The sequence below is a fragment of the Schistocerca nitens genome, chromosome 1, assembly GCF_023898315.1.
Source record: "Schistocerca nitens isolate TAMUIC-IGC-003100 chromosome 1, iqSchNite1.1, whole genome shotgun sequence".
Lineage (NCBI taxonomy): Eukaryota > Metazoa > Arthropoda > Insecta > Orthoptera > Acrididae > Schistocerca > Schistocerca nitens.
Window position 1 is genome coordinate 1174741569 of NC_064614.1, and position 25774 is coordinate 1174767342.

Consider the following 25774-nt stretch of genomic DNA (forward strand, 5'->3'; position numbering starts at 1 on the left):
GATGTAGGTTGCAATCGGTTCTGGCAGATGAAGAAACTTGCACAGGACAGAGTAGCATGGAGAGCGGCATCAAACCAGTCTCTGGACCGAAGACAACAACAACAACAACAACAACAACACATCGACTAGTGGTAGTAAGAGATAGATGGAGAGACTCGGTACTGACCGACGAGGAAGCAGAGCAGACCGCGTCCCCATGCGTCGCTCATCTGCGTGGCGGCGAGCAGCACGTCTCCGACGAGCAGGCAGGCGACGTAGCAGGTCTGGCAGCGCCAGTGCAGCGCGTGGCTGGCGGCGGGCAGCAGGGAGCCGGCGCACAGCGTCGCCGTCAGAAACAGCGCCGACACGCACAGCCCGGCCGGGTACAGCGAGAAGCGCACGTCCCCTCCAGACACGTGCGACACCACGCGCGACCGACGCGCTGACACCGTCTCCGGGCACGCCAGCACCTGCAGCAAAATAAATAAATATGTAAATAAACACCCCGCACTCTATACTCACACCCATATGGATGCTGAGCAATGTCAGACGCACTTCATAGTTGGACACGACCAATTAAATTAAAAATACAGCGTATTTCAAAAATTACTTTACAACTTCGAAAATTCATATAAATTAATTCATAATACCTACAGAGGCGATTGTAGTGTCAATTTGTAGGGAAATACTTCAAGTTTTGCCTCGCATAGTTCGGTAGTGCCGAATCGCTCCGTCAGGAGCGCTAGCGGCAGTTGCCATAAAGATGGCTGCCTTCACTGAACCCAAACGTGCTAGGTGTGTGCTGTAGTTTGAAGAATCGAAGTCGGCGACAACAGTTCAGCCACCTACAGAGGCGATTTTCAATTTGCAGGGAAATATCAAGTTTTGTCTCGCGTAGTTCGGTAGTGCCGAATCGCATCGTAAGGAGCGCTAGCGGCAATTGCGTTAAACATGGCTGCCTTCACTGAACTCGAGCGTGCTAGCTGTGTGTTTTGGTTTGAAGAATCGAAGTCGGCGACAACAGTTCAGCGTAAGTTCCGCACCAAGTGCGCTAAAGAGCCGCCTAGTAGGCTCACAATTTACGATCCAAATAAACGTTATTTAGAAACAGCGTGCTCGGTGGGTCGTCCAGGCGCATCTGAGGCCGTCGTTGATTGTGCCACTTACATGCAGTTACCATTGTTAGCAAAGTGGTTATCTTCAAGAGTGAACGTGCATCGTTTTCCTTTCAGTTCTTGCTCTAAGGGGGATAAGCAGGCTGCTAGCTTGTTGAAGTACAGAATATGTAATAATAAATCAATACTTAAATATACAGCTCTATACCGGCAGTATATTTACAATGGGCAGTCGATATTTTTTAGGCCTGTAAGTCGATATTTCTTATGTCGATATTGCGATCTAATGACATTTCCCTCCGATACTTCGTGCCTATGATGAGTCTTTTTTAAATATAGATATATCGGATTTACGATATTTTAAGAGTATCAACAGTACAGTTCTGACGCTGTTCAGGACCCTAATATATGCTACCAGGACCAGTAACAAAACAAACCCGAACAGCACTAAAGCCCTCTGGTGGCTGTTCTACCTGTCAAGAGAATTGCAGCTCTTATCACCCGCCGAAGATGTGTTCGTGTAAGAAGTTACACTGGCATTCGACCGCGTCTTCAGGGTACTTCACTTTCTGTGTCATGCGGTGTGTCAGGCTTCCCGAAACACCACTGCAAAGCCACTGCACTAAACAGCTACTGACGACAGCAAAGAAGCTACGGGTTTCTTGATCACTGCTTGATTTCAGCCAGGTGTTTGATACCGTTATTTCGACACGTAACTTTTGATAGCAAAACACCAGTTAAAAAAATACATTTCTTTGGTTCGACGATTGCCTGAGAAAGAGATAACAGTGAGTCATCTGTGGATACAGAAGTCAGCAAGGGAAAAAGTGATCTCAAAAGAACCCCAGGGTCACGTTCTTAATTCGTTTCTTTTCTTTCTGTGCACCAGTGATACTTCCACTTCCCCTGTGTTTTGCAACTTTTTTTTTTTTTTTGTCATCAGTCTACTGACTGGTTTGATGCGGCCCGCCACGAATTCCTTTCCCGTGCTAACCTCTTCATCTCAGAGTAGCACTTGCAACCTACGTCCTCAGTTATTTGCTTGACGTATTCCAATCTCTGTCTTCCTCTACAGTTTTTGCCCTCTACAGCTCCCTCTAGTACCATGGAAGTCATTCCCTCATGTCTTAGCAGATGTCCTATCATCCTGTCCCTTCTCCTTATCAGTGTATTCCACATATTCCTTTCCTCTCCGATTCTGCGTAGAACCTCCTCATTCCTTACCTTATCAGTCCACCTAATTTTCAACATTCGTCTATAGCACCACATCTCAAATGCTTCGATTCTCTTCTGTTCCGGGATTCCCACAGTCCACGTTTCACTACCATACAATGCTGTACTCCAGACGTACATCCTCAGAAATTTCTCCTCAAATTAAGGCCGGTATTTGATATTAGTAGACTTCTCTTGGCCAGAAATGCCTTTTTTGCCATAGCGAGTCTGCTTTTGATGTCCTCCTTGCTCCGTCCGTCATTGGTTATTTTACTGCCTAGGTAGCAGAATTCCTTAACTTCATTGACTTCGTGACCATCAATCCCGATGTTAAGTTTCTCGCTGTTCTCATTTCTACTACTTCTCATTACCTTCATCTTTCTCCGATTTACTCTCAAACCATACTGTGTACTCATTAGACTGTTCATTCCGTTCAGCAGATCATTTAATTCTTCTTCACTTTCACTCAGAATAGCAATGTCATCAGCGAATCGTATCATTGATATCCTTTCACCTTGTATTTTAATTCCACTCCTGAACATTTCTTTTATTTCCATCATTGCTTCCTCGATGTACAGATTGAAGAGTAGGGGCGAAACCCTACAGCCTTGTCTTACACCCTTCTTAATACGAGCACTTCGTTCTTGATCGTCCACTCTTATTATTCCCTCTTGGTTGTTGTACATATTGTATTTGACCCGTCTCTCCCTATAGCTTACCCCTACTTTTTTCAGAATCTCGAACAGCTTGCACCATTTTATATTGTCGAACGCTTTTTCCAGGTCGACAAATCCTATGAAAGTGTCTCGATTTTTCTTTAGCCTTGCTTCCATTATTAGCCGTAACGTCAGAATTGCCTCTCTCGTCCCTTTACTTTTCCTGAAGCCAAACTGATCGTCACCTAGCGCATTCTCAATTTTCTTTTCCATTCTTCTGTATATTATTCTTGTAAGCAGCTTCGATGCATGAGCTGTTAAGCTGATTGTGCGCACTTGTCAGCTCTTCGGAATTGTGTGGATGATGCTTTTCCGAAAGTCAGATGGCATGTCGCCAGACTCATATATTCTACACACCAACGTGAATAGTCGTTTTGTTGCCACTACCCCCAATGATTTTCGAAATTCTGATGGAATGTTATCTATCCCTTCTGCCTTATTTGACCGGAAGTCCTCCAACTACCACTTTTATACTGACAACATCGAGCCATACCGAAGCGGCAGCCATAAGAATATCTATAATGAAATTTTCACTCTACAGCGGAGTGCGCGCTGATATGAAACTTCCTGGCAGATTAAAACTGTGTGCCGGACCGAGACTCAGCACACGGAATGCTGTTGCTACTCATGTCAACATTCTGGAGCTGTTCAAGACATTCCCGATGTACATAATAAATGTTGCCAAGTCTCTCGGGGAGTGCATCGGATAATGTCGCTAAAATTTCACAATATTTCGACGGCGACTTTACACGTCATTTTTCAGGAGATGATGTCGACGACTGCTGAAATATTACGCTCTCCTGTGAACTTTTTTTTTTTTTTTAATAGTGTTCCGTCAACACCTGCTTACGAATGAGGACCAAGACTCTTGACGTGGAGTCTTCAGTGACGTGCCTTGTGTCCCTTGGTTTCCACGCCTGAGAAGCGGACATTCCTTCCGGACATGTCAGGGCCTGCTTCTCACACCGGCAGCTGCCTGGACCCAGCGCTACACCGTTATGTCAGATGCGCCGTTAATGGGGGAGCTCCGACTCCCATTCATGTCGGAGCGATCGAGCCGCAGCCAACTTCTGACGGCCGTTTTCTCGTCTTCGGTTGTCAGGTGTGACGATAACAACTCAACAATACTCGGCATTGCTGCATTCTTACTCTACTTTTAGAGTGAAATCATTCCTTTTCTGCTCTTCTCTATAGCCGTTGCAGGTGTATTTTTTTTTCTTCAAAAATTTTCTACGACACAGACATCGATGAGGTGTAGAATTTCGGAATATGTTCTACGCTCGCGTATTATGACATTTTTGGAAACCGAACAGTCTGCTCTGTAGGAATCAATATGGGTTCTGGAAATAATGATCATCTAGTAAATATGCTAGCGGCAAGACACAATCAATGCCTAATCTGCGCGATAGCAATGGAAATACTATCGATGACAGTGCTGCTAAAGCAGAGTTACTAAACACACAACCTTCCGAAATACCTCCACCAAAGAAGGCGCAGTAAATATTGCAGAATCCGAACCAAGGCCAGCTGCCAACAAAATGTTCAAATGTGTGTGAAATCTTATGGGACTTAACTGCTAAGGTCATCAGTCCCTAAGCTGACACACTACTTAACCTAAATTATCCTAAGAATAAACACACACACACACTCATGCCCGAGGGAAGACTCGACCCTCCGCCGGGACCAGCAGCACAGTCCATGACTGCAGCGCCCTAGACCGCTCGGCTAATCCCGCGCGGCAACTGCCAACATGAGTAACTTAGAAGTAGATATCCTCGGAGTAGTGAAGCAACTAAAACCACTTAATAAAAGCAAGTCTTCCGATCCAGACTGTACACCAATTAGATTCCTTTCAGAGTATGCTGCGCCCACATTAATCATATTCAACCGCTCGCTCTACGAAATATCCGTACCCAAAGACTGGAAAGCTGCAAAGGTCACATCAATATTCAAGAAAGGCAATACGAGTAATCCATACCTCTAACGTTGATATGCGGCAGAATTTTGAAACATGTATTGTGCTCGAACATTATGAATTATCTCGGTCACACACACACACACACACACACACACACACACACACACACACACACACACAGTCACTTTTACCTAAAATCACAACGACATACAGTATAAAATAAAAAATAAAAACAATCCTTGTTCACCCCGTAAAGCGAATTGTACAAGAATTATCATTTAACGTTTCGTCGATGTAAGAAGCTTTCTCTTCACACTGCGGCAGGATTTGTCTGCGGCGTTGTTGAAAGGACCATTCGGACATGTTTTGGAACACATAACCTACATGTATACTAATTTTCTACTCAAATGTGTTCGTTGTTCTATTTATTTGCAATTGATTTGGAAGCCTTTTACGGCTTCATCCTCAGGCACTTAGGAAAAATCATCGAAATTAAATATGCAGGAAAGTTCGTCTCGTTTCTGTACCACAGCATCATCTAATTTAATGAATACAGAAACATAGCCGCGCGGGATTAGCCGAGCGGTCTTAGGCGCTGCAGTCATGGACTGTGCGGCTGGTCCCGGCGGAGGTTCGAGTCCTCCCTCGAGCATGGGTGTGTGTGTTTGTCCTTAGGATAATTTAGGTTATGTAGTGTGTAAGCTTAGCGACTGATGACCTTAGCAGTTAAGTCCCGTAAGATTTCACACACATTTGAACATTCTTTTGAACAGAAACATAACAAAGGGGAAAACTCAGTATAGAACTAGCTCTTATGCGTCACAGAAGCAAAGTCTTTCTTGCAGTCTCCAGAAATGTTTAGAGAAACAAAAACCTCATCTGTATCGAATAACAACGATCGTAGCTATGCTCCTGCTGTATATTTGAACTACCTGATAGGGATTTCCTGTTACTAAATAAAACACTGTATATATAGTATCAACGCAAGGCTGTCGCTAGCTTTTGCACACGAAAGAGGAAGTGGTAAAGGGGTGAGAGGTAGGGGGAGGGAGGGGGAGATACCATTTAAGACTGCGTCTTCTCAGAAGCAGCAACTTGAAAACAACCAACATCCGCTTCGCCTTCGCTCCGTCAATGCCGGCAACTGCATCTTTTATGTGAGTGGATTACTCACCGCCTGCCTCGTAAGTGCCCAGTAGGTCTCCTTTACGAAGGCGAGCCTTTTGAAAGCTATCACAACGACAATCTCCCACTGAATACTGCGGCACTTCAGACAAAGCTGTCTCTATAAAGCGTCTTCCGCTGTTAAGTAGCTGACGCCATACACAATCACAAACAAGACTTCAGGGTGCATGGCGAAGTTCATGGCGGTGCCATTTGTTTTGCTGTACTCAGACATTAGAAACGTCGTGCTATGTTCCGACATAAAACTGTTTATTTTGACAGAAAATCCCGGTTCTTTCAGTAATATTTCTGTTGTTTCTTTCCTGGCTCCGTCCTTATTTGAAATATTACTCAATAGGATGATCATAGCTTTCTCAAAAATAATTTTTCACCACTGTCATACCTTGCAGAGTTTGTTTTTCTGGCCACCGGAAATCGCTGTATACAAAGGAGGTAACTTTTTGAATTTTGTCGATATACTCCTCTTGAGAGGATTCAGCAACTGTATACAAGTGGATATTTATGATAATTCTCATTTATTAATCCGTCACAGTTGCTCACTTTTTTAATTAGTTTACGTGTTATCATATCCTAGGATGTCCTACACTATAAAAGTTCGTCGATTTAGATTTATACCTCTTCCTTACAACTGTGTTTATAATGAACGCAATAATGTGTTTCAAATCTCATCTATTTGTAAGTTCAAGTTGCATACTTCAGTTTTGCTGAAGAAGCTTTATCTGCAGTACACTCGAATACACAGTTTTATCTTGCAACACAATCGTTGTAAAGGGAAAGAAAAACAGCAAATTAAAGATCGAAGCTTAACTAAGATGTCAACCTTCTAGCAGGAACATAGTTTATATTTCTTTCTGAGAGGGTTTGTTTTTTTTATTCTAAAAATCTAGGTAAGGAAAACACGTAACTTTCCAATCTAGAACATTGAAAATACCGCTGCTACTTTCTAACAAGTTATTTCTGTTTTTGTATTTTGTCTCAAATTTTGAGCTTCTTGTGACTATTGCCCGTTTCAGTCACCAGCGTACGTCTGCAGCCAACAGGCGCTCAGACAACATCTCTATCGGGAAAATAAATATTAAAGTAAGACATGATAGCGTATGTCAAGTTTGACGTTTGCTGTAGTGGAGTCAGTCTGTGCCACGCCAGATAAGCTTTGATGAGTTTCCTAACGAGTTAGCGCCACTTTTACATTTATTGTGATGTACGGACGTAATCAAACGTTCGACACTATTTGTTAGTTGTGCATCATGTCTTGATGCCGCAGCGGCGTTCAGTTCCCGGTACGTTTTTCTCGTAGTTCGTTCACGGTTTTAGTCGTTACGAATTTGCTACGCTTCGGTGAACTTTACGCTACTACTGCGCGTCTGGTTGCCATTTGTTCAGCCTTTTTGTTTCCGGCCGCGACGTTGGACTGTATTCGAATGGACTTCTTATGCTCGTATTTGTATGGAATGAACGAGAGAGAGAGAGAGAGAGAGAGAGAGAGAGAGAGAGTGTGTGTGTGTGTGTGTGTGTTTTGCTTGTTAATTTACTTGCAGAGCTGAAGACTGCTCTACAGTGAAGTGTTATTTGGTCACTGATCTAATGTACATATACGTATACTTGGTGCGCCACAATACAGTGCATGGATGAGATGCGTCGCACCAAAATTATCGATGTCTGCTCTGTTGAAAGAGAGAAAAACGACTATCTCTTATCGTATTCTCAGAATACCTACGCCAGAAATACGATGGTGGCAGCATAATGATCGCACCGTCTTCTTGGAATATAGTGTTACTTCCAGACTCCCCTTTGAGTTCTCTGGGCATTCCTGTTACACTCCCGTATGTGCTGCACCGATCTGTTACGATCCTGGCAGCGCATGTAGGAATTCTACATGTTTCTAATACATACCTGACAGAGATTTCAAATGCTGAATCAGTATTCCAGAATTGATCGCACTAGCGTCTCGTGGACAATTACCTTTGCAGGTGTACTGCCCTCCCCCCAACCCTACCAACAAATCTAAGCCCTACATTCGCCTTCCCTAGAAATGTTCTGCCCCCCCCCCCCCCCCCAAAATATTCAATTCACCAACTTGTAAATGGTCCTAGATCCACATCTACTATCTGGCTACCCTCCATCTCTGCGGTGGGGGAGTACACTTGTACTGGAGTACAAAACACTACCGAAAAATCCTAGCCTCCCTGCTCACGCAGACGTTTTAACCATTAGCAAAGGTCGGTTTCGCTCGTGTCACCTACCCCTGGAAACCGCTAGAATGTTTGCTGGAAATAGATTTAATACTTATGGCTGCTGGAGACTCACGTGGCAGATCAATGCTACGACAAAAAATGTTAAGATGCCTCCCATATCGACGAAGCCACCTGGCTTTGAATTGGCACGCAAGATCTGATCGATTCTTAGCCGAATAAGGATCAACGCTGGAAGGCGTGCCGACTCTTTTCACAAGTGGAACAACTTCACCAAGCTGTGACGGTGGCGTTGAAAAGCAGACTGTTCGCATGTAATTCACGAATGTCCTCTTGACCTTCCCCTAGCGATCTAACACAGTTCCTGGTGATGGGGGAGGGATCAATAGAAAAATTTGTAGTTTGAGACAATACTCATTTGTTTGTGATGTAACAGTACGCTAAATACATAAACCTCCCTAAATACACAATGTAACGTGATCAGACACTACACAGTTCGTTAAAGGCAGTAATTTGATTTACCCACTTTTAAAAACAGCTGCCATTCATTACTCCAAGTCGGAAATTTATCCAAGTCTTTCTTCAATTCATTACGCTTACCCAACGACGATGCTTTCCTGTAGACAATACTACAGTCAACGAAAGATCTTATAGCGCTGGTGACCTATATCGTTTATGTATATTGAGGACATTGGAGGTCCTGTTACGCATCAATGAAGCATATCTGATGTCACTTTCATTTTGGCAGAACTTTCGCCGTCCATAATGGACTGGGCTCTTTTTAGTCAAGTATTCCTCTAACTTAAAGCTTTCCAAACCTTTCCTCGTGGCGATACCCTTCTCAAAGTTATAGTTTTACGACAGACCCTTTCACTAATGTTAATAAAAGAGATTCTATTGTAATGCACGATATTTTAAAGAAATGGTAATATTTATATCTAATTTCTAAGTACAGTATACTTACGCACTAAATATAATTTCAAATATACAAAACCCTTCAATACCATTAAGCATTCAATTATACGTCGGCCTGGCAACCATTTCAGATCTGTCGTATACTACCTCGGATGAAGGACAAATTCGCACGCACTTGCTCGTCTAACTGTCTCAAACTTTCAAGTTTAACTGTTTTTATACACTCCTGGAAATTGAAATAAGAACACCGTGAATTCATTGTCCCAGGAAGGGGAAACTTTATTGACACATTCCTGGGGTCAGATACATCACATGATCACACTGACAGAACCACAGGCACATAGACACAGGCAACAGAGCATGCACAATGTCGGCACTAGTACAGTGTATGTCCACCTTTCGCAGCAATGCAGGCTGCTATTCTCCCATGGAGACGATCGTAGAGATGCTGGATGTAGTCCTGTGGAACGGCTTGCCATGCCATTTCCACCTGGCGCCTCAGTTGGACCAGCGTTCGTGTTGGACGTGCAGACCGCGTGAGACGACGCTTCTTCCAGTCCCAAACATGCTCAATGGGGGACAGATCCGGAGATCTTGCTGGCCAGGGTAGTTGACTTACACCTTCTAGAGCACGTTGGGTGGCACGGGATACATGCGGACGTGCATTGTCCTGTTGGAACAGCAAGTTCCCTTGCCGGTCTAGGAATGGTAGAACGATGGGTTCGATGACGGTTTGGACGTACCGTGCACTATTCAGTGTCCCCTCGACGATCACCAGTGGTGTACGGCCAGTGTAGGAGATCGCTCCCCACACCATGATGCCGGGTGTTGGCCCTGTGTGCCTCGGTCGTATGCAGTCCTGATTGTGGCGCTCACCTGCACGGCGCCAAACACGCATACGACCATCATTGGCACCAAGGCAGAAGCGACTCTCATCGCTGAAGACGACACGTCTCCATTCGTCCCTCCATTCACGCCTGTCGCGACACCACTGGAGGCGGGCTGCACGGTGTTGGGGCGTGAGCGGAAGACGGCCTAACGGTGTGCGGGACCGAAGCCCAGCTTCATGGAGACGGTTGCGAATGGTCCTCGCCGATACCCCAGGAGCAACAGTGTCCCTAATTTGCTGGGAAGTGGCGGTGCGGTCCCCTACGGCACTGCGTAGGATCCTACGGTCTTGGCGTGCATCCGTGCGTCGCTGCGGTCCGGTCCCAGGTCGACGGGCACGTGCACCTTCCGCCGACCACTGGCGACAACATCGATGTACTGTGGAGACCTCACGCCCCACGTGTTGAGCAATTCGGCGGTACGTCCACCCGGCCTCCCGCATGCCCACTATACGCCCTCGCTCAAAGTCCGTCAACTGCACATACGGTTCACGTCCACGCTGTCGCGGCATGCTACCAGTGTTAAAGACTGCGATGGAGCTCCGTATGCCACGGCAAACTGGCTGACACTGACGGCGGCGGTGCACAAATGCTGCGCAGCTAGCGCCATTCGACGGCCAACACCGCGGTTCCTGGTGTGTCCGCTGTGCCGTGCGTGTGATCATTGCTTGTACAGCCCTCTCGCAGTGTCCGGAGCAAGTATGGTGGGTCTGACACACCGGTGTCAATGTGTTCTTTTTTCCATTTCCAGGAGTGTATTTGTCGTAACAGCAAGTGCACTTTCACACGAATACGCATGTTGTGGAAAACAGAAGCAAAATGAGGGGGGCTGTTTTAGTTATTTGAGGATAATCTCGCTGAAAACAGATCCAGAGGTTGCATAAATCTGATTCTTGGTACTTTGTAGCTTTGCATTTCCTCCTCTTCAACAAGCAGAATCTGGAAAGTACTGGAAAGGGTGAAAGGATTTCCTATCGAGTCATACTCGTTCATGTTTAGTGTTGGGAAATATCCATCCAACCACTCCTTCAATTGCGCTAGATGCTCATGAATCAATGGTTGTATTTTGTTACTATTGCACATTTAGATATCGAAGGAAACGTTTCAAATCTATTTTTTCTTTTTTTCAATAATATCTCCACATTATCTCTTAAAGGTACATTTTTGTCTGTGGGGGCAGCATTCCTTTTGCTGATTATTTCAAATGAACGAGAAAGGAAATCTAGCTTTGTGCTCTAAAATTCGCCTTATATTGCGTCAACCACCAAACTCAACTTACAGGTCACTCGTTTAATACGGGGTCTGTGAATACACGGAACGAAGAGAAGGATGTTTTACATTATTTTAGCAAAAAATTTTCGTTTGTTCTACGTTCTGAATTTACTACTCTCGTGACAGCTTTGGTGCTACTACTAGATACCACGATGTGTCAGGACACCCAGTTTGGAAATCTCTGCTCTAACCGCATCTCTATTAGGATACTCCATACGATCGTATCTTGGTACACTGCTTTGGCCTTGAGCTCTTTCGCCAAGTAATTTCTTTGCCACGCGGTAGTTCTGCTATTGGTAACAATGGGCTGTAGTGACGTGTAGTTTAAGACAAAGTCTGACTGAAGAAGCACAAGCTGTGCTATCGGCAGGTTACGTCAAATCGATTCCATATTTATAGATTTCCGGAAGGCTTTTGACACCGTCCCTCACACGCGACTTCTAGAGTGCCTATGGAGTATCGTCTCAAATGCGCGCCCGGATTCATGATTTCCTGTCAGAAAGGTCCCATAGTTCGAAGTAATTGACGGAAAGTGGTCGAATGAAACAGAAGTAACATCTGGCGTTCCCTAAGGAAATGTTATTGGTCCTCTGCTGTCCCTTATCTATATACACGATTTAGAAGATAGCATGAGTAACCCTCTTAGACTCATTGCAGATGATGCTGTGATGTACTGTCTAGTAAAGTCACCAGAAGATCAAAACCAATTGCAAAATGATTCAGACAAGACATCTGTGTGGTGCGAAAAGTGGCAATTGACTCTAAATAATGAAAAGTGGAAGTCATCCCCGTGAGTACTGAAAGGAATCCGCTAAATTTCTGTTACACGATAAATCACACATACCTAAAGCCTGTCAATTTAACTAAATAGTCGATAGCTGAGTGGTCGGTGCGACGGAATGGCATGCAAAGGAGCCCGGGTTCGATTCCTGGCTGGGTCGGAGATTTTCTCCGCTCATCATCATCATCATCATCATCATCATCATCACCATCATCATCATCTCACCCCCATCCGAAGTGGCGTCACCTAAAAAGACTCCCACCAGGCGACCCGTCTACCCGACGGGAGGCCCTAGCCACACGACATTTCATTTCACTTCAACTAAATACTTAGAGATTACAATTGGGAATAATTTAAATGGGAATGATCATATAGATAATGTTGGACAGAAAACAAACTAAAGACTGTGTTATATTTGCGATACCCTCAGAAAATGCACCATGTCTACTAAAGCGACTGCTTTCACTTCACTTGTCCACGTCCTTCTGGAATACTGCTTTCCGGTGTTGGATGCGCGGCAGATGGAGAAAGTTCAAAGAAGGGCAGCTCGTTTTGTATTATCGTGAAATAGAGAAGAGAGTATCATGGATATGACCCATGGGAATCATTAAAACAAAGGCGTTTTTCGTTGCGGCAGAATCTTCTCATAAGATTTCAATCACTGACTGTGTCCCCAGAAGGTGAAAATATTTTGCTGGCGCCCTCCTACATAGGTAGAAATGATCATCATAATAAAATAAGAGAAGTCAAGGCTTGACGGAAAGATTTGTGTGTTTGTTTCTCGCGGGGGCTGCTCGAAAGTAGAACGGTAGAGAAGGTGGTTCGATGAACCCTCTGCGAGGCGTTTAACTGAGAATTGCAGAGTAACCGTGGAAAAGAAGGAGTAGAATTCTTTAGTGAAAACGTAGAACACAATAAATGTCCTTGAACGTATGTGAGTGCGAATATGTAGCTATTATGCTGATTAAAATTAAAAATATACCAAAGACTTGATCATTCTCGTTGCTTACGTTCATGCTAGCTGTGATTACACGGCTGACATACTTCCGTTAGAGGTTTTTGATGATAAATAAAAATGGTGTACTTGCTATCAATTCACGTGTCCTCTTCAAAATGTGTGAAAAATCTTATGGGACTTCACTGCTAAGGTCATCAGTCCCTAAGCTTACACACTACTTAACCTAAATTATCCTAAGGACAAACACACACACCCATGCCCGAGGGAGGACTCGAACCTCCGCCAGGACCAGCCGCGCAGTCCATGGCTGCAGCGCCTCAAACCGCTTGGCTAATACCGCGCGGCACACATGTCCCTAACGAGCTACAGTACATAGCAGATTTTATCAGATAGCCTGCCAGACACGTCGTACGGTTATTTCACATTTCATTAAACATGTTTTATTGACATTACCCTCCAGACAGCTGCCCGTGTTAGCACAGCATTTGGGCAGGTGCGACGGCCCCGTGTCGAATCCATCCAGCGGACTAACGACTAGGGTATGCGTGCTGACCAGCCTGGATGCCGGTTTTAGGTGCCCCCTCCCACATCCGAATAGGTGAATACCCGGCTGGTACCCACACCTTGCCTCGGTTATATGATTTACAAATATTTTGAAAGAAAATGGTTCAAATGGCTCTGAGCACTATGGGACTTAACATCTATGGTCATCAGTCCCCTAGAACTTATAACTACTTAAACCTAACTAACCTAAGGACATCACACAACACCCAGTCATCACGAGGCAGAGAAAATCCCTGACCCCGCCGGGAATCGAACCCGGGAACCCGGGCGCTGGAAGCGAGAACGCTACCGCACGACCACGAGCTGCGGACATTTTTGAAAGAGATCTCATACTTTGACATGGGCAATACCACACACGAACAGCTGGTGTACACAAATTCCGTCCCAGGGGAGTAAACAGGTGGTGACTGGAAGGGCATTCGCCCACCCTCTAAACATTAACAAAGCCAAAATCCGGTGTAGGTACAAGGTAAAGGCAAAAGAAGAGAGAGAAGATTTTTATCGACATTGTCTTCCATACGAGTACTTTCATAAAATACTTGGCAGTGTTTCGTGTATGTCACTGCGAACATCACAAACTGTTTAATATATTGGGTGATGCCATGATGATGATAAAAACTTTCAAGGATGATGGAGAGGAGTAAATGGGACAATTGGAGGTAAGGGACCCTGGTCGAGAAATTATGGAGTCTAAAGTGATAAGCGAAATATCCATTCTGGTACTTCTGACTGTGGACGTCTTCTACTGCAATCTCTTTGCTTTCCACATCTTGGGAGTAAGCAGTACGGTCCAGAACAAGGAAAAAACTCCAGTTAACATGGGTTCTAAACTGCATAACTTAAGAGCTATGAAGACTTGTTCAGCAGAAGAGATGTGTTTCAAAATAGCGAAAATAAACAAGGGCTCAAAACTTTTGAGCTATGAACCTCAAGGCCCCATGTCTACTACAGTTTTTTTCTTGTTTTGGCCGACAGTACCTCCCAGCAAAGAGCTTGCAGTACAAGAGGTCCACTATCAGCGCTACCAGAACGATTTTCGCTTATAACTTTCGACTCAGCATTTTTCGGGCCAAGATCCCTTACCTGAAATTGATACATTTACCTTCCTCCAGTATCCCTGAAAGTTTCTAACATCATCGAGGAATCGTCCTGTATCGCAGCTGTTACAATGCGAAATAGTCACTAACGTAACTTTCTCCGCTTGCTACTAACCAGCGTGTAAATGCTAGCCTTTCTTCATATTACGTTGGTCGTCGGTAATCAACGTTCTGCTTTTAAATTTCCTCTTATATTATAATAAGAAGCCGCCGAAAAGCGTCAACGGACGTTCAGTGCGAAGTTCTGGATTAATGCTAAGGAAAGCTGGAGCTGCAATTCAGGATTTAGTACACTACCTTCCTGTTTATATACAAACTGATGGCCGGCCGCGGTGGTCTAGCGGTTCTGGCGCTGCAGTCCGGAACCGAGGGACCGCTCGGTCGCAGGTTCGAATCCTGCCTCGGGCATGGGTGTGTGTGATGTCCTTAGGTTAGTTAGGTTTAAGTAGTTCTAAGTTCTAGGGGACTAATGACCTAAGATGTTGATTCCCATAGTGCTCAGAGCCACAAACTGATATACCTAAATTGTTCCGTTCCTACGCCATTTTGCGCACGTCGTCAAAGGCAGTGCGCTCGCGATGCAGTGCGATCCTCTCCGAATGTTTTGCACCGTGGCTCTTAACTGCACTGCTGGCCACCGTAAATGCAACACCAAGAAAGACAAGATGTAGCACAACAAGATTTATTTTGTAGATAACATGTTGACCAAGTATCAAATGATTACGTTTACAGACGTCTGTGACATGTGGTTCCTGCCAGAATCAGTAGCCAGAGTAGCCGCCATTGTTGGAGATCACCGCTGCCACACGTCTCGGCATTGAGTCAAAGAGACGTTGGATGTGTTCCTGGGGTACAGCAGCCCAAGCAGCTTCCACACGTTGCCAAAGATCATCTGGTGTGGCAGCTGGGGATGTAATCTGGGTCAGTCGTTGAGCAACCATGGACCACATGTTTTCTATCGGTTTAGATCCGGAGAGCGAGCCGGCCAGGGAAGCAATTCAATCTGTTTATTGACGAAGAACCTTTGGACAATGCGTGCCACGTGTGGTCGCGCATTATCCTGTTGAAATATGGCTGTGGCCGAGCCCTGAAGGTAAGGAAGGACAACTGGCTCCAGCACCTCGAATGTGTAGCGCCGGCTATTTAAAGTACCGGCAATGCGTACTAGAGGCGTGCGAGAGTAATATCCAATATCGCCCCATACCATAATACCCGGTGCAAGACCAGTGTGGCGGTGCATAATGCAGCTGTCCAGCATCCTCTCTCCACGGTGTTTCCACACTCGAATCCGACCATCGTGGTGCTGCAGACAGAAGCGTGCCTCGTCAGTAAAGACAACGTCATTCCATTCTGCCGTCCACATCCGTCTGTCATCACACCATTGGCGACGGAGACGTCTGTGGTTCTGCGTCAATGGTAGACGAAGCAATGGACGTCTTGCGGACAGACCACTCTGCTGTAAACGGCGTCGAATGGTAAGCGCAGACACTGGATGATGCGTTACAGACGCAATGTGCTGTGCTATGGTTCGGGATGTCACTGAGCGATCCGTCACTGCCATGCGCACAATTTGCCTATCAGCACGTGCAGTGGTGCACCGAGGTGAATGCGATCGACCACGTCGGTCCGTCGTACCCTCCTGCATCCAACGGTCGCATATCCGCATTACAGTTGCTTGGTTTCGTCCAACACGACTAGCGATTTCTCTGTATGATAATCCACAATCTCGGTAAGCCACTATCCTTCCTCTGTCGAACTCGGATACTTGATCAAAAGATGTTCGCTGTTGTCTACGAGGCATAACTGATCGTCTTGTGAAACAACCACAAGGTAAACACACGTGCCGAACGTACACTCGTCGAAATCGCCAAGCCTTAAATGGCGCTATGAGGTGGCGCCACAGGCGCGCGTGATGTGCGTCTGCGCTGAAATTCTAATCAGTTGCATATCTCATCGCTGCAAACCCATGGTGTAAATTTCACTTGATTCGGTTGCTTCCTTCAGGGTGTTGCATTTACGGTGGCCAGCAGTGTACATAGTGTTGTATCCTGTGTGCCGATTATTAGCGTCATATTCGTTATGTCGTGGTTTCCGTCCACTCTGGTGTAAACTCTTGTTCACGGATACTAGCGAATGGTAGTGAACTGTCGGCGAATGCTCGATAGTGTATGTTCCGTTCCATCTCCTCCTCCCTTCCCCCACCCCGATGTAAAGGGACTTTATATGTATGTAGTACTCTATTTTAAGATTTAAACACTACTGCCTCTTATACACGCAGTAAAACCACACACAAATTGTAATCTTCCAAGAACATGAACCCTGTTAATTGTTTTCCTTTGAGAATCGGAAGAGAGCCGCAGATTTAATGATGAGCCTTAGTGCTGTTGTTTCGGGAGCGCCTGGAATGCAACTCTATGCCGCTTGTCCGGAGGCAACCGAAATGTCAGAGAAAGTGCAGCCAGCCCCAATCGTGCCCTCACTGTGAACGGTGGAAGACCACTCCACTCAGCGGAGCTATTTGTTGAGAGCGCGTGCAAGTCAGGAATGTGGATGTCAAACTAGTTTTTTCCAAGCACCAGATGTCTAAGTATGAGGGGCGTTACGTCTTAAGGGAGTCACCCTGCATAAGAACCGAGAGGGAGAAATAAGAATGGAAGACCAAGGGTGAAGATTTCCTATTAGGAAAGGCGTAGCCTTTCTGCCCTTCTGTTCAACTTGTCTACCGAGGATACAAAACTGCTTCAGAAGTTGTGTTAAAATCCGGACTGGAAGAGTACGAGTGGCAATTTTGGCTGAAGTCATTTCTTCCCTCTGTGAAAGTGAAGAATTACAGCACCAAAAAATTTTCTGGTGACACCGGTGCCTACCTCCAATGCGTTAACCCTCTTGAGTCCCGATAATGTCAACAAAACATAATTTTATAATTTATCACATAGTTAAATTGTATTATCGTAGTAAGCAACGAATACGTGAAGAAACTCGCGTTTTTTTAAGAAGGTGGTTTCACTTCGGAACTACTGGAACGTAGAGTTTTGAACTACCCATCACTTCATGTGATATATTTAAAAGCAAATTACAATTTTTCCTAGACGAAATCCCACATCTTGAAACTTCCATGAACTCGTAAGGCTTAAAACACATTACAGTACTGAATAAAAGCAAATATGGGCCTAAAATTTAATAAATTTTGTATCTAAACTACATACTGTCCCAGTGGTTACTTTACGATACCATTCATACGGGCAGTAGGAGAAACTCAAATTTACGTTACAGTAATATAGACGTATTTTTTTCGCTGTCAATGACCTTCTTAGTACGGCCTATATATAAAAAAGCAGATGTTAATCTCCTACAATCACGTAGCACCATCTCCGTGCCGACGGTTACTCTGAACGCTACATCCGTAGAAGTATCTCAGTGAACCACTAGACGTTCCTGCGTTGCAATAGTATCGAAAGTTCATACGAACAGCATTGGCATGTAAAAGAAAGAAAAATGCGGCTTCAGGTAGAACCCACTTGTATTCAAAGGGTTAAAAGAGCGATGTGGAATATTTCTTTAGAAAAAGCGAGGAGATCCAGAACACACACACACACACACACACACACACACACACACACACACACAGAGAGAGAGAGAGAGAGAGAGAGAATGTTCAGTTACCTAAACCAAAACTACAAGATCTCTCCAAAACAAAAACTTATCTTAAATTTTATAAAGTTATATAGCTACTAACATTGCTATGTGGGTGTGAATCTCGGAGAATGAAAAAAAAAAAGCAAGAATATATTGAGAAGGAACTGAAAATGTTTTATGTAATAAGAAGATTGAAGAATATAGACAAAAATGGAGATCCCATCTGTTGAAAATGGAAGAATCAAGATTATCACCATATTTTTGTCAATATAATCGACTTCAGTCGAAACAAGGCCTCGGGAGTAGACAATATCCCATTAGAGCTACTGATAGCCTTGGGAGAGCCAGCCATGGCAAAATTCTACCATCTGGTGAGCAAGATGTATGAGACAGGCGAAATACTCTCAGACTTCAAGAAGAGCATAATAATCCCAATTCCAAAGAAAGCAGACGCTGACAGGTGTGAAAATTACCGAACTGTCAGTTTAATAAATTACGGCTGCAAAATATTAGCACGAATCCTTTACAGAGGAATGGAGAAACTGGTAGAGGCCGACCTCGGGGACAATCAGTTTGGATTCCGCATAAATGTAGGAACACACGAGGCAATACTGACCGTATGACTTCTCATAGGAGATAGGTTAAGGAAAGACAAACCTACGTTTATAGCATTTGTAGACTTAGAGAAAGCTTTTGACAAGGTTGACTGGAATACTCTCTTTCAAATTCTGAAGGTGGCAGGGGTAAAATACAGGGAGAGAAGACTATTTACTATTTGTACAGAACCCAGATGGCAGTTATAAGAGTCGAGGGGCATGAAAGGGAAGCAGTGGTTGCGAAGGTAGTGAGATAAGATTGTTGCCTATCCCCGATGTTATTCAATCTGTACACTGAGCAAGCAGTAAAAGAAACAAAAGAAAAATTTGGAGTAGGAATTAAAGTCCAGGTAGAAGAAATGAAAACTTTGAGGTTTGCCAATGACACTGTAATTCTGTCAGAGACAGCAAAGGACTTGGAAGAGCAGATCCTGAAAGGAGGATATAAGATGAACATAAAAAAGCAAACCAAGAATAATGGAATGTAATCGAATTAGGTGATATTGAGGGAATAAGATTATGAAATTAAGTAGTAAATGAGGTTTGCTGTTTAGGAAGCAAAATAACTGATCATGGTCGAAGTAGGCAGGATATAAGAAGTAGACTGGCAAAGGCAAGAAAAGCATTTCTGAAGAAGAGAAATTTGTTAACATCCAGTACACATGTAAGTGGCAGGAAGTCATATCTGAAAATACGTGTATTGAGTGTAGGCATGTATGGAAGTGAAACATGGACGCTAAGCAGTTTAGACAAGAAGCGAATAGAAGCTTTTGAAACGAAGAATGAGGAAGATTAGATGAGTAGATCACGCAACTAATGAGGAGGTACTGAAGAGAACTGGGGAGAAGAGAAATTTGGAGAAATTTGTGGGAGAACTTGATTTAAAGAAGGGATCGGTTGGTAGGACAGACCAATTTAGTACTGGAGGGGAAGCGTGGTGGTGGTGGTGGTGGGGGGGGGGGGTGGGGGGGGGGTAAAAACCGTAGACGGAGAATAAGAGATGAATAGAGTAAGCACACTCAGAGGGATGTATGTTTGTTCAGTAGTTACTCTAAGATGAGGAGGCTTGCACAGGACAGAGTAGCACGGAGAGCTGCATCAAACCAGCCTATGGAATGAGGACCACAACAACAACAACAACAGCAACAACAATCCGCAATAGAAGACCAGCAAAAAAATGCAGGGACTAAATGTAGCTGCTACAGGCCTAGCGCGGCCTAATCCATGACAAGAAGAGATGAATATTTATTTCCAGCCAACTACTTTGGGTCAAGCTGTCACCTTAAGTCATTGATAAGGTTGCTGTTTAATTTCTTCATCTCTCATATGCTCGTGCCTCTGAAATCTCATCAATTCGTAATGATCTAACCGCCCGGCAACAAATCTACAGTCTGTTCACCGCGAGCTAGGACGAAACAGCTTGATGTCACCGACCAGTGAAAGCAGGGGTGTCCAGAATCCTTGTTGGTGAGCAGCAGGCCACCGGGCTGACGTCACAAAGAAATGTGTGTCGCTCGTGAGAAACCCTATATTATGAACTTTGTCTACAATGTAATGAAAGAAAGCATAAAAATCCGACAGGCGGCAGAGCAGATTCAAACACAAGCGATTCTGATAACAATAATAGTGACAATATTGTTATAGGAACGATAAAACTAAGTTAATCTGTCGACCTTTAACTATTCTCATACGGGTTTGTAACAAAACGCTCTTCTCTTTCCGCTGTAATGTAGTCTAATTTCCACACTAGAATTTCAACTTTTTCCACCTCATGGAGGACAGATCTGCAGCCACTGTTCTTACTGCTTGGTCTAACAGTTCTTTAACTTCCGACATTTTGTATGTTCTGGTTTCTTTTTTGTTGCAACATAGCCCTTGATTCTGACCCAAACTAACGCGATGGCGTTTAATTCGCAATCGTACGGAGAAAGTCTAAGAGCAGTTTTCTCTGCATTCTTAACCATTTCTTTTACTGCCTATTCCTTTGTGTGCTAATCAGCAACGTTTTTCTGCGATTTGTGGTAGTTTTTTCTTGAACATGCCACCTTCAGAAAGCGACATTTTAGCCATTCTGATTTATCTTGCTTATTGGAATTCGCATTAGGAACTTTTTCTTTTCGACGAGAAAGGCGTGGGGTGTTATCAAGAACAATAACTGTGTTGTCACGAAGCCGAGAAGAACATCTTGAAACCACTTCTCGAACGTATCGGCGTACATCTCCTCTTGATAATCTCCATTCTTCTTGGATTCGAAAATCCATAACAAGCTTCGCAAACCCTGCTTTGATCCCAAAGTGTGTGATAGTGAGGCGTTTTCTTTTACCCGATGGGCCATTGTTTCTGGTCGATAATCCGGACAGAAAAGCTCGTTTAGAGGATTTTATTGTGTTGTCTGCCCAGACATTACTTCGGGTATGTCCTGCATACAACCATGTCTAGTCCAAACAATAAATCGGTCTTCCTTCGTCTCTCAACAATTTACTGATTCGTTGATAAAGCAGCCTCCATAAAATGTCATCATCCCTGTCGATTAGCATGCTATCCTGTCGGCACCGAACACATTTAAAATTAATTTCTTTTAACAATTTATGAAATGTTGTTGTCCGAAAACTGCCCAAATCTGGATTTTTGTTCACGGCAGCAAGAACTTTTGTTGTTGGCAAGTCGTTAAGGAAAAAAAAAAAAAAAAAAAATCATCTACCTTCCTTCGTGTCGCATTTCTATCGAAGTCATCAACACTTTGTGCAAGTTTTTGTCGTGATTTTTCTTTCTCGGGACACTTCACAGTGTGTATGTCCTTATACTCACTTAAATAACGATAAAGTGAAGATCGACCAACACCTGTAGATGCAGCATTTTTCAAAACAGTCATTGACTACTCCGGATATAACAGCTCCGTTTTATACACATTAAGAACCGTATATTTCTCCGCAGATCTTAAAAATTTCTTCATGGGTGGTGGGCTCAAAACTGACATGTCGACCTCCCTCGTTGTATTCGTGGAGTATGGCATAATGAGTTTACTCCTATATGATAGTAATGGGAAAAAAAGAACAGTAAAAAATAGTTCAGCGCTTGAATCATTGCTCACAGTAAGAACATTACGCTGTTGATTTGATTGTTGCACTAACTCACTTCAGTGTAAAAACAAAACAAAACCAAACAAAAGTGAATTCCCGAATGAGGTCAGGCATGCGCACGCAGCTAAACGCTAGTTACATACTATAATGATGATGAAGTCCCATACTACGTAACAGTGCGTAGGGGACGATGCGGGAGACCCGCACCGCCGTTACAAATTCAGTTTTAACTTGCTTGCAAGTGGTGACTAAATTCACGAACACATAAGCCAATTTTTAATCTTTTCTATAACCTTTCACGGCTTATACAGGTCCTAACATACTAAGGACACGTAATTTTGGGTCCCTTACAACGCAAAACACTGACGCGAATTCTTTACAGACGAATGGAAAAACTGGTAGAAGCCGACCTCTGGGAAGATCAGTTTGGATTCCGTAAAAATGTTGGAACACGTGAGGCAATACTGACCCTACGACTTATATTAGAAGCTAGATTAAGGAAAGGCAAACCTACGTTTCTAGCATTTGTAGACTTAGAGAAAGCTTTTCACAATGTTGACTGGAATACTCTCTTTCAAATTCTGAAGGTGGCAGGGGTAAAATACATGGAGTGAAAGGCTATTTACAATTTGTACAGAACCCAGATGGCAGTTATAAGAGTCGAGGGACATGAAAGGGAAGCAGTGGTTGGGAAGGGAATGAGACAGGGTTGTAGCCTCTCCCCGATGTTATTCAATCTGTATATTGAGCAAGCAGTGAAGGAAACAAAAAAAGAATTCGGAGTTGGAATTAAAATCCATGGAGAAGAAATAAAAACTTTGAGGTTCGCCGATGACATTGTAATTCCGTCAGAGACAGCAAAGGACTTAGAAGAGCAGTTGAACTGAATGGATAGTGTATTGAAAGGAGGATATAAGATGAACATCAACAAAAGCAAAACGAGGATAATGGAATGTAGTCGAATTAAGTCGGGTGATGCTGAGGGAATTAGATTAGGAAATGAGACACTTAAAGTAGTAAAGGAGTTTTGCTATTTGGGGAGCAAAATAACTGATGATGGTCGAAGTAGAGAGGATATAAAATGTAGACTGGCAATGGCAAGGAAAGCGTTTCTGAAGAAGAAAAATTTGTTAACATCGAGTATAGATTTAAGTGTCAGGAAGTCGTTTCTGAAAGTATTTGTATGGGGCGTAGCCATGTATGGAAGTGAAACGTGGACGATAAATAGTTTAGACAAGAAGAGAATAGAAGCTTTCGAAATGTGGTGCTACAGAAGAATGCTGAAGATTAGATGGGTAGATCACATAACTAATGAGGAGGTACTGAATAGGATTGGGGAGAAGAGGAATTTGTGGAACAACTTGACTAGCAGAAAGGATCGGTTCGTAGGACATGTTCTGAGGCATCGAGGGATCACCAATTTAGTATTGGAGGGCAGCGTGGAGGTTAAAAACCGTAGAGGGAGACCAAGAGATGAATACACTAAACAGATTCGGAAGGATGTAGGTTGCAGTAGGTACTGAGAGATGAAGCTTGCACAGGATAGAGTAGCATGGAGAGCTGCATCAAACCAGTCTCAGGACTGAAGACCACAACAACAACAGGGTATCTCTCGTAAGAGTCGTCAGGTGCATTTTCTCTGGCGTTTCAGCGGATATTTGCAATTTCATTTCTGCATTGTGTAGCTGCAGTCAGCCCAAACAAACAGAGCTCGTCACGCCTTTTATGCGACGCCTAGTGTCGGCGGAAAGTTTCGGTTTGTTTCCCGTTACAAACAAAATGGTCTTTAAAGCGGAATTTTACATGTCTGTTCGGTGAAGCGGTCCCAGATTAGCCTAGTCCAATATTCGTTATACCGATCTGTAGTAAGAGGGACGGTAGAACACGAAGAATAGCCAGTACTGCAGCAGTGACAGCACCTCCCACCATGTCCGCGCTGTCTGCTATCGCCAAGGACGCAGTGCTACTGACAAGGGAAACTTCCTATCGCACACCCCCCTCAGATTAAGTGGCAAGATGGCCCAACAGATGGCCAGTCAAAAACTAAACACATATCGGGAAGAAGGTGTACTGAAATATGGAAAAGAAAAGCAAAATATAAACAGTGAACGGTGCAAGGCCAAGATGTGCAACATCGAGCGATTTAAATAGCCGCGGTGTTCGATTGCGTACGGAGAGATCCGTATCCCATCTTCCTCCTGTCCTATATATACATTTCACAAATGTTCGTCCGGTCACTGACGTGTCTGTTCGCTGTATTCAGATTTGTGCCTGTGTCCTGGTGTAACGTCCGTTTGCAACAGCGAAGTGTCAGTAAGGGACCTCCTATTTGTTCTACCCAAGTACGATGACTCTTGCGTTCCGTTTTGGAGGTTTTGACCCTTGAATTCCTTTGCTATAACATAGTTCACACCCGTTTATTTGTTGTTTTCATTGTATTTGTTGTTTTCATTTCTGTGATAGGTCTACGCGACGTCTCGCCTGCTCTCACTATTCATTTCACTTACTTGCGACGGTAATATATTCGCACCACATCGTCGTCGGCTGGTACTCGTATTTGAGTTTTCATTTCTCTCCTGAGATTTCCTTTGTCACGGTGCAGGCGTGGAAGTGTCGTTGATGGTTTAGCAATGCCCTAGCGTGGAACAGGCGGTCACAGACATTACAGCTGATGGAAGATGGAGGACGTGGCTGAGCCTGGAGCAGTTTACGTCTCCGGCGTTTGTCATTCTCCATCCTTCGACGTTCCAGCTCAAAGTTTTGAAGAGCATTTGAGGTAACTGAGCGCCAGCGACTTCGGTCTTCGGCTATTGTGGACCAGTTACTCGGACCGATGTTCAAGTTTTTCAGATTTTTCTTGTACTGATTCTTATAACGTTTGAGAGGGGCACCTCGTGGCCTTTTACCTGTGCTCACTTCGCTGTACAGCATTTGGCGTGGACGTCTGTCATTTTTCATCCGCTGGACATGTGCGACCCATCTGAGTTGATGCCCGACGATAAGAGCTTCCATGCTATACATTTTTGCTTTCACAAGAACAGCCGTGTTGGATATGAAGTCATCCCATTTCAGGTTCATGATATATCTTAGCTTCTGTTGGTTGAAGCGTTCTTGTTTCTTCAGATCACAGCAATATAACGTCCAGGTTTCGCAACCATATAGCAGGGTGCAAATGACTACAGCTTTGTACACCATCAGTTTGGTGTACAGTGTTAGGTCTTTATTCAGGAAGACACGCTTTGTAAGACGTCCAAATGCTACATGGGTAGCACGTAATCTATTCTCCACATCTTTTCCAGATGAGCAGTTAGATGACTGTATGATTCCTAGGTAAAGGAAATGGTGCACTCGTACCACATATGTCATATTCTAACACCAATGTATAGTATAACAACCAAGAAGAGTAAGGAAGGCGAACAGACACGTCAATGCCCCGACGATAAGTTCATAATTACGTGAAGAAAAAGGGCCACGACGGACATTTGAACATTGATCTCCCGCTTTGCAATGCAAAACCGCGATCACACAACCACGACGCCGTGGTTCTTACAATTCGTTCGATGTTGCATATCTTGAGCTTGGACCGTTCACTGTTTCTATTCTGCTTCTTTTTTCACAGTTAAGCACACGTTCTTCCTGTTTTCATGTCCGCTCTGTGATCAGATTTTGAC

At 44.1% G+C, this 25774-nt stretch overlaps 1 protein-coding gene across 1 annotated transcript in view; it reads right to left on the minus strand.

Moving 5' to 3' along the window:
• Nucleotides 1-25774, minus strand: part of LOC126238974 (probable G-protein coupled receptor Mth-like 1) — a 563627-nt gene that overhangs the window by 478554 nt on the left and 59299 nt on the right. Inside the window, exon 2 of the mRNA XM_049947825.1 lies at nucleotides 167-449. Within this exon, the coding sequence (XP_049803782.1) occupies nucleotides 167-449 (283 nt within the window). The remainder of the gene's footprint in view (nucleotides 1-166; nucleotides 450-25774) is intronic.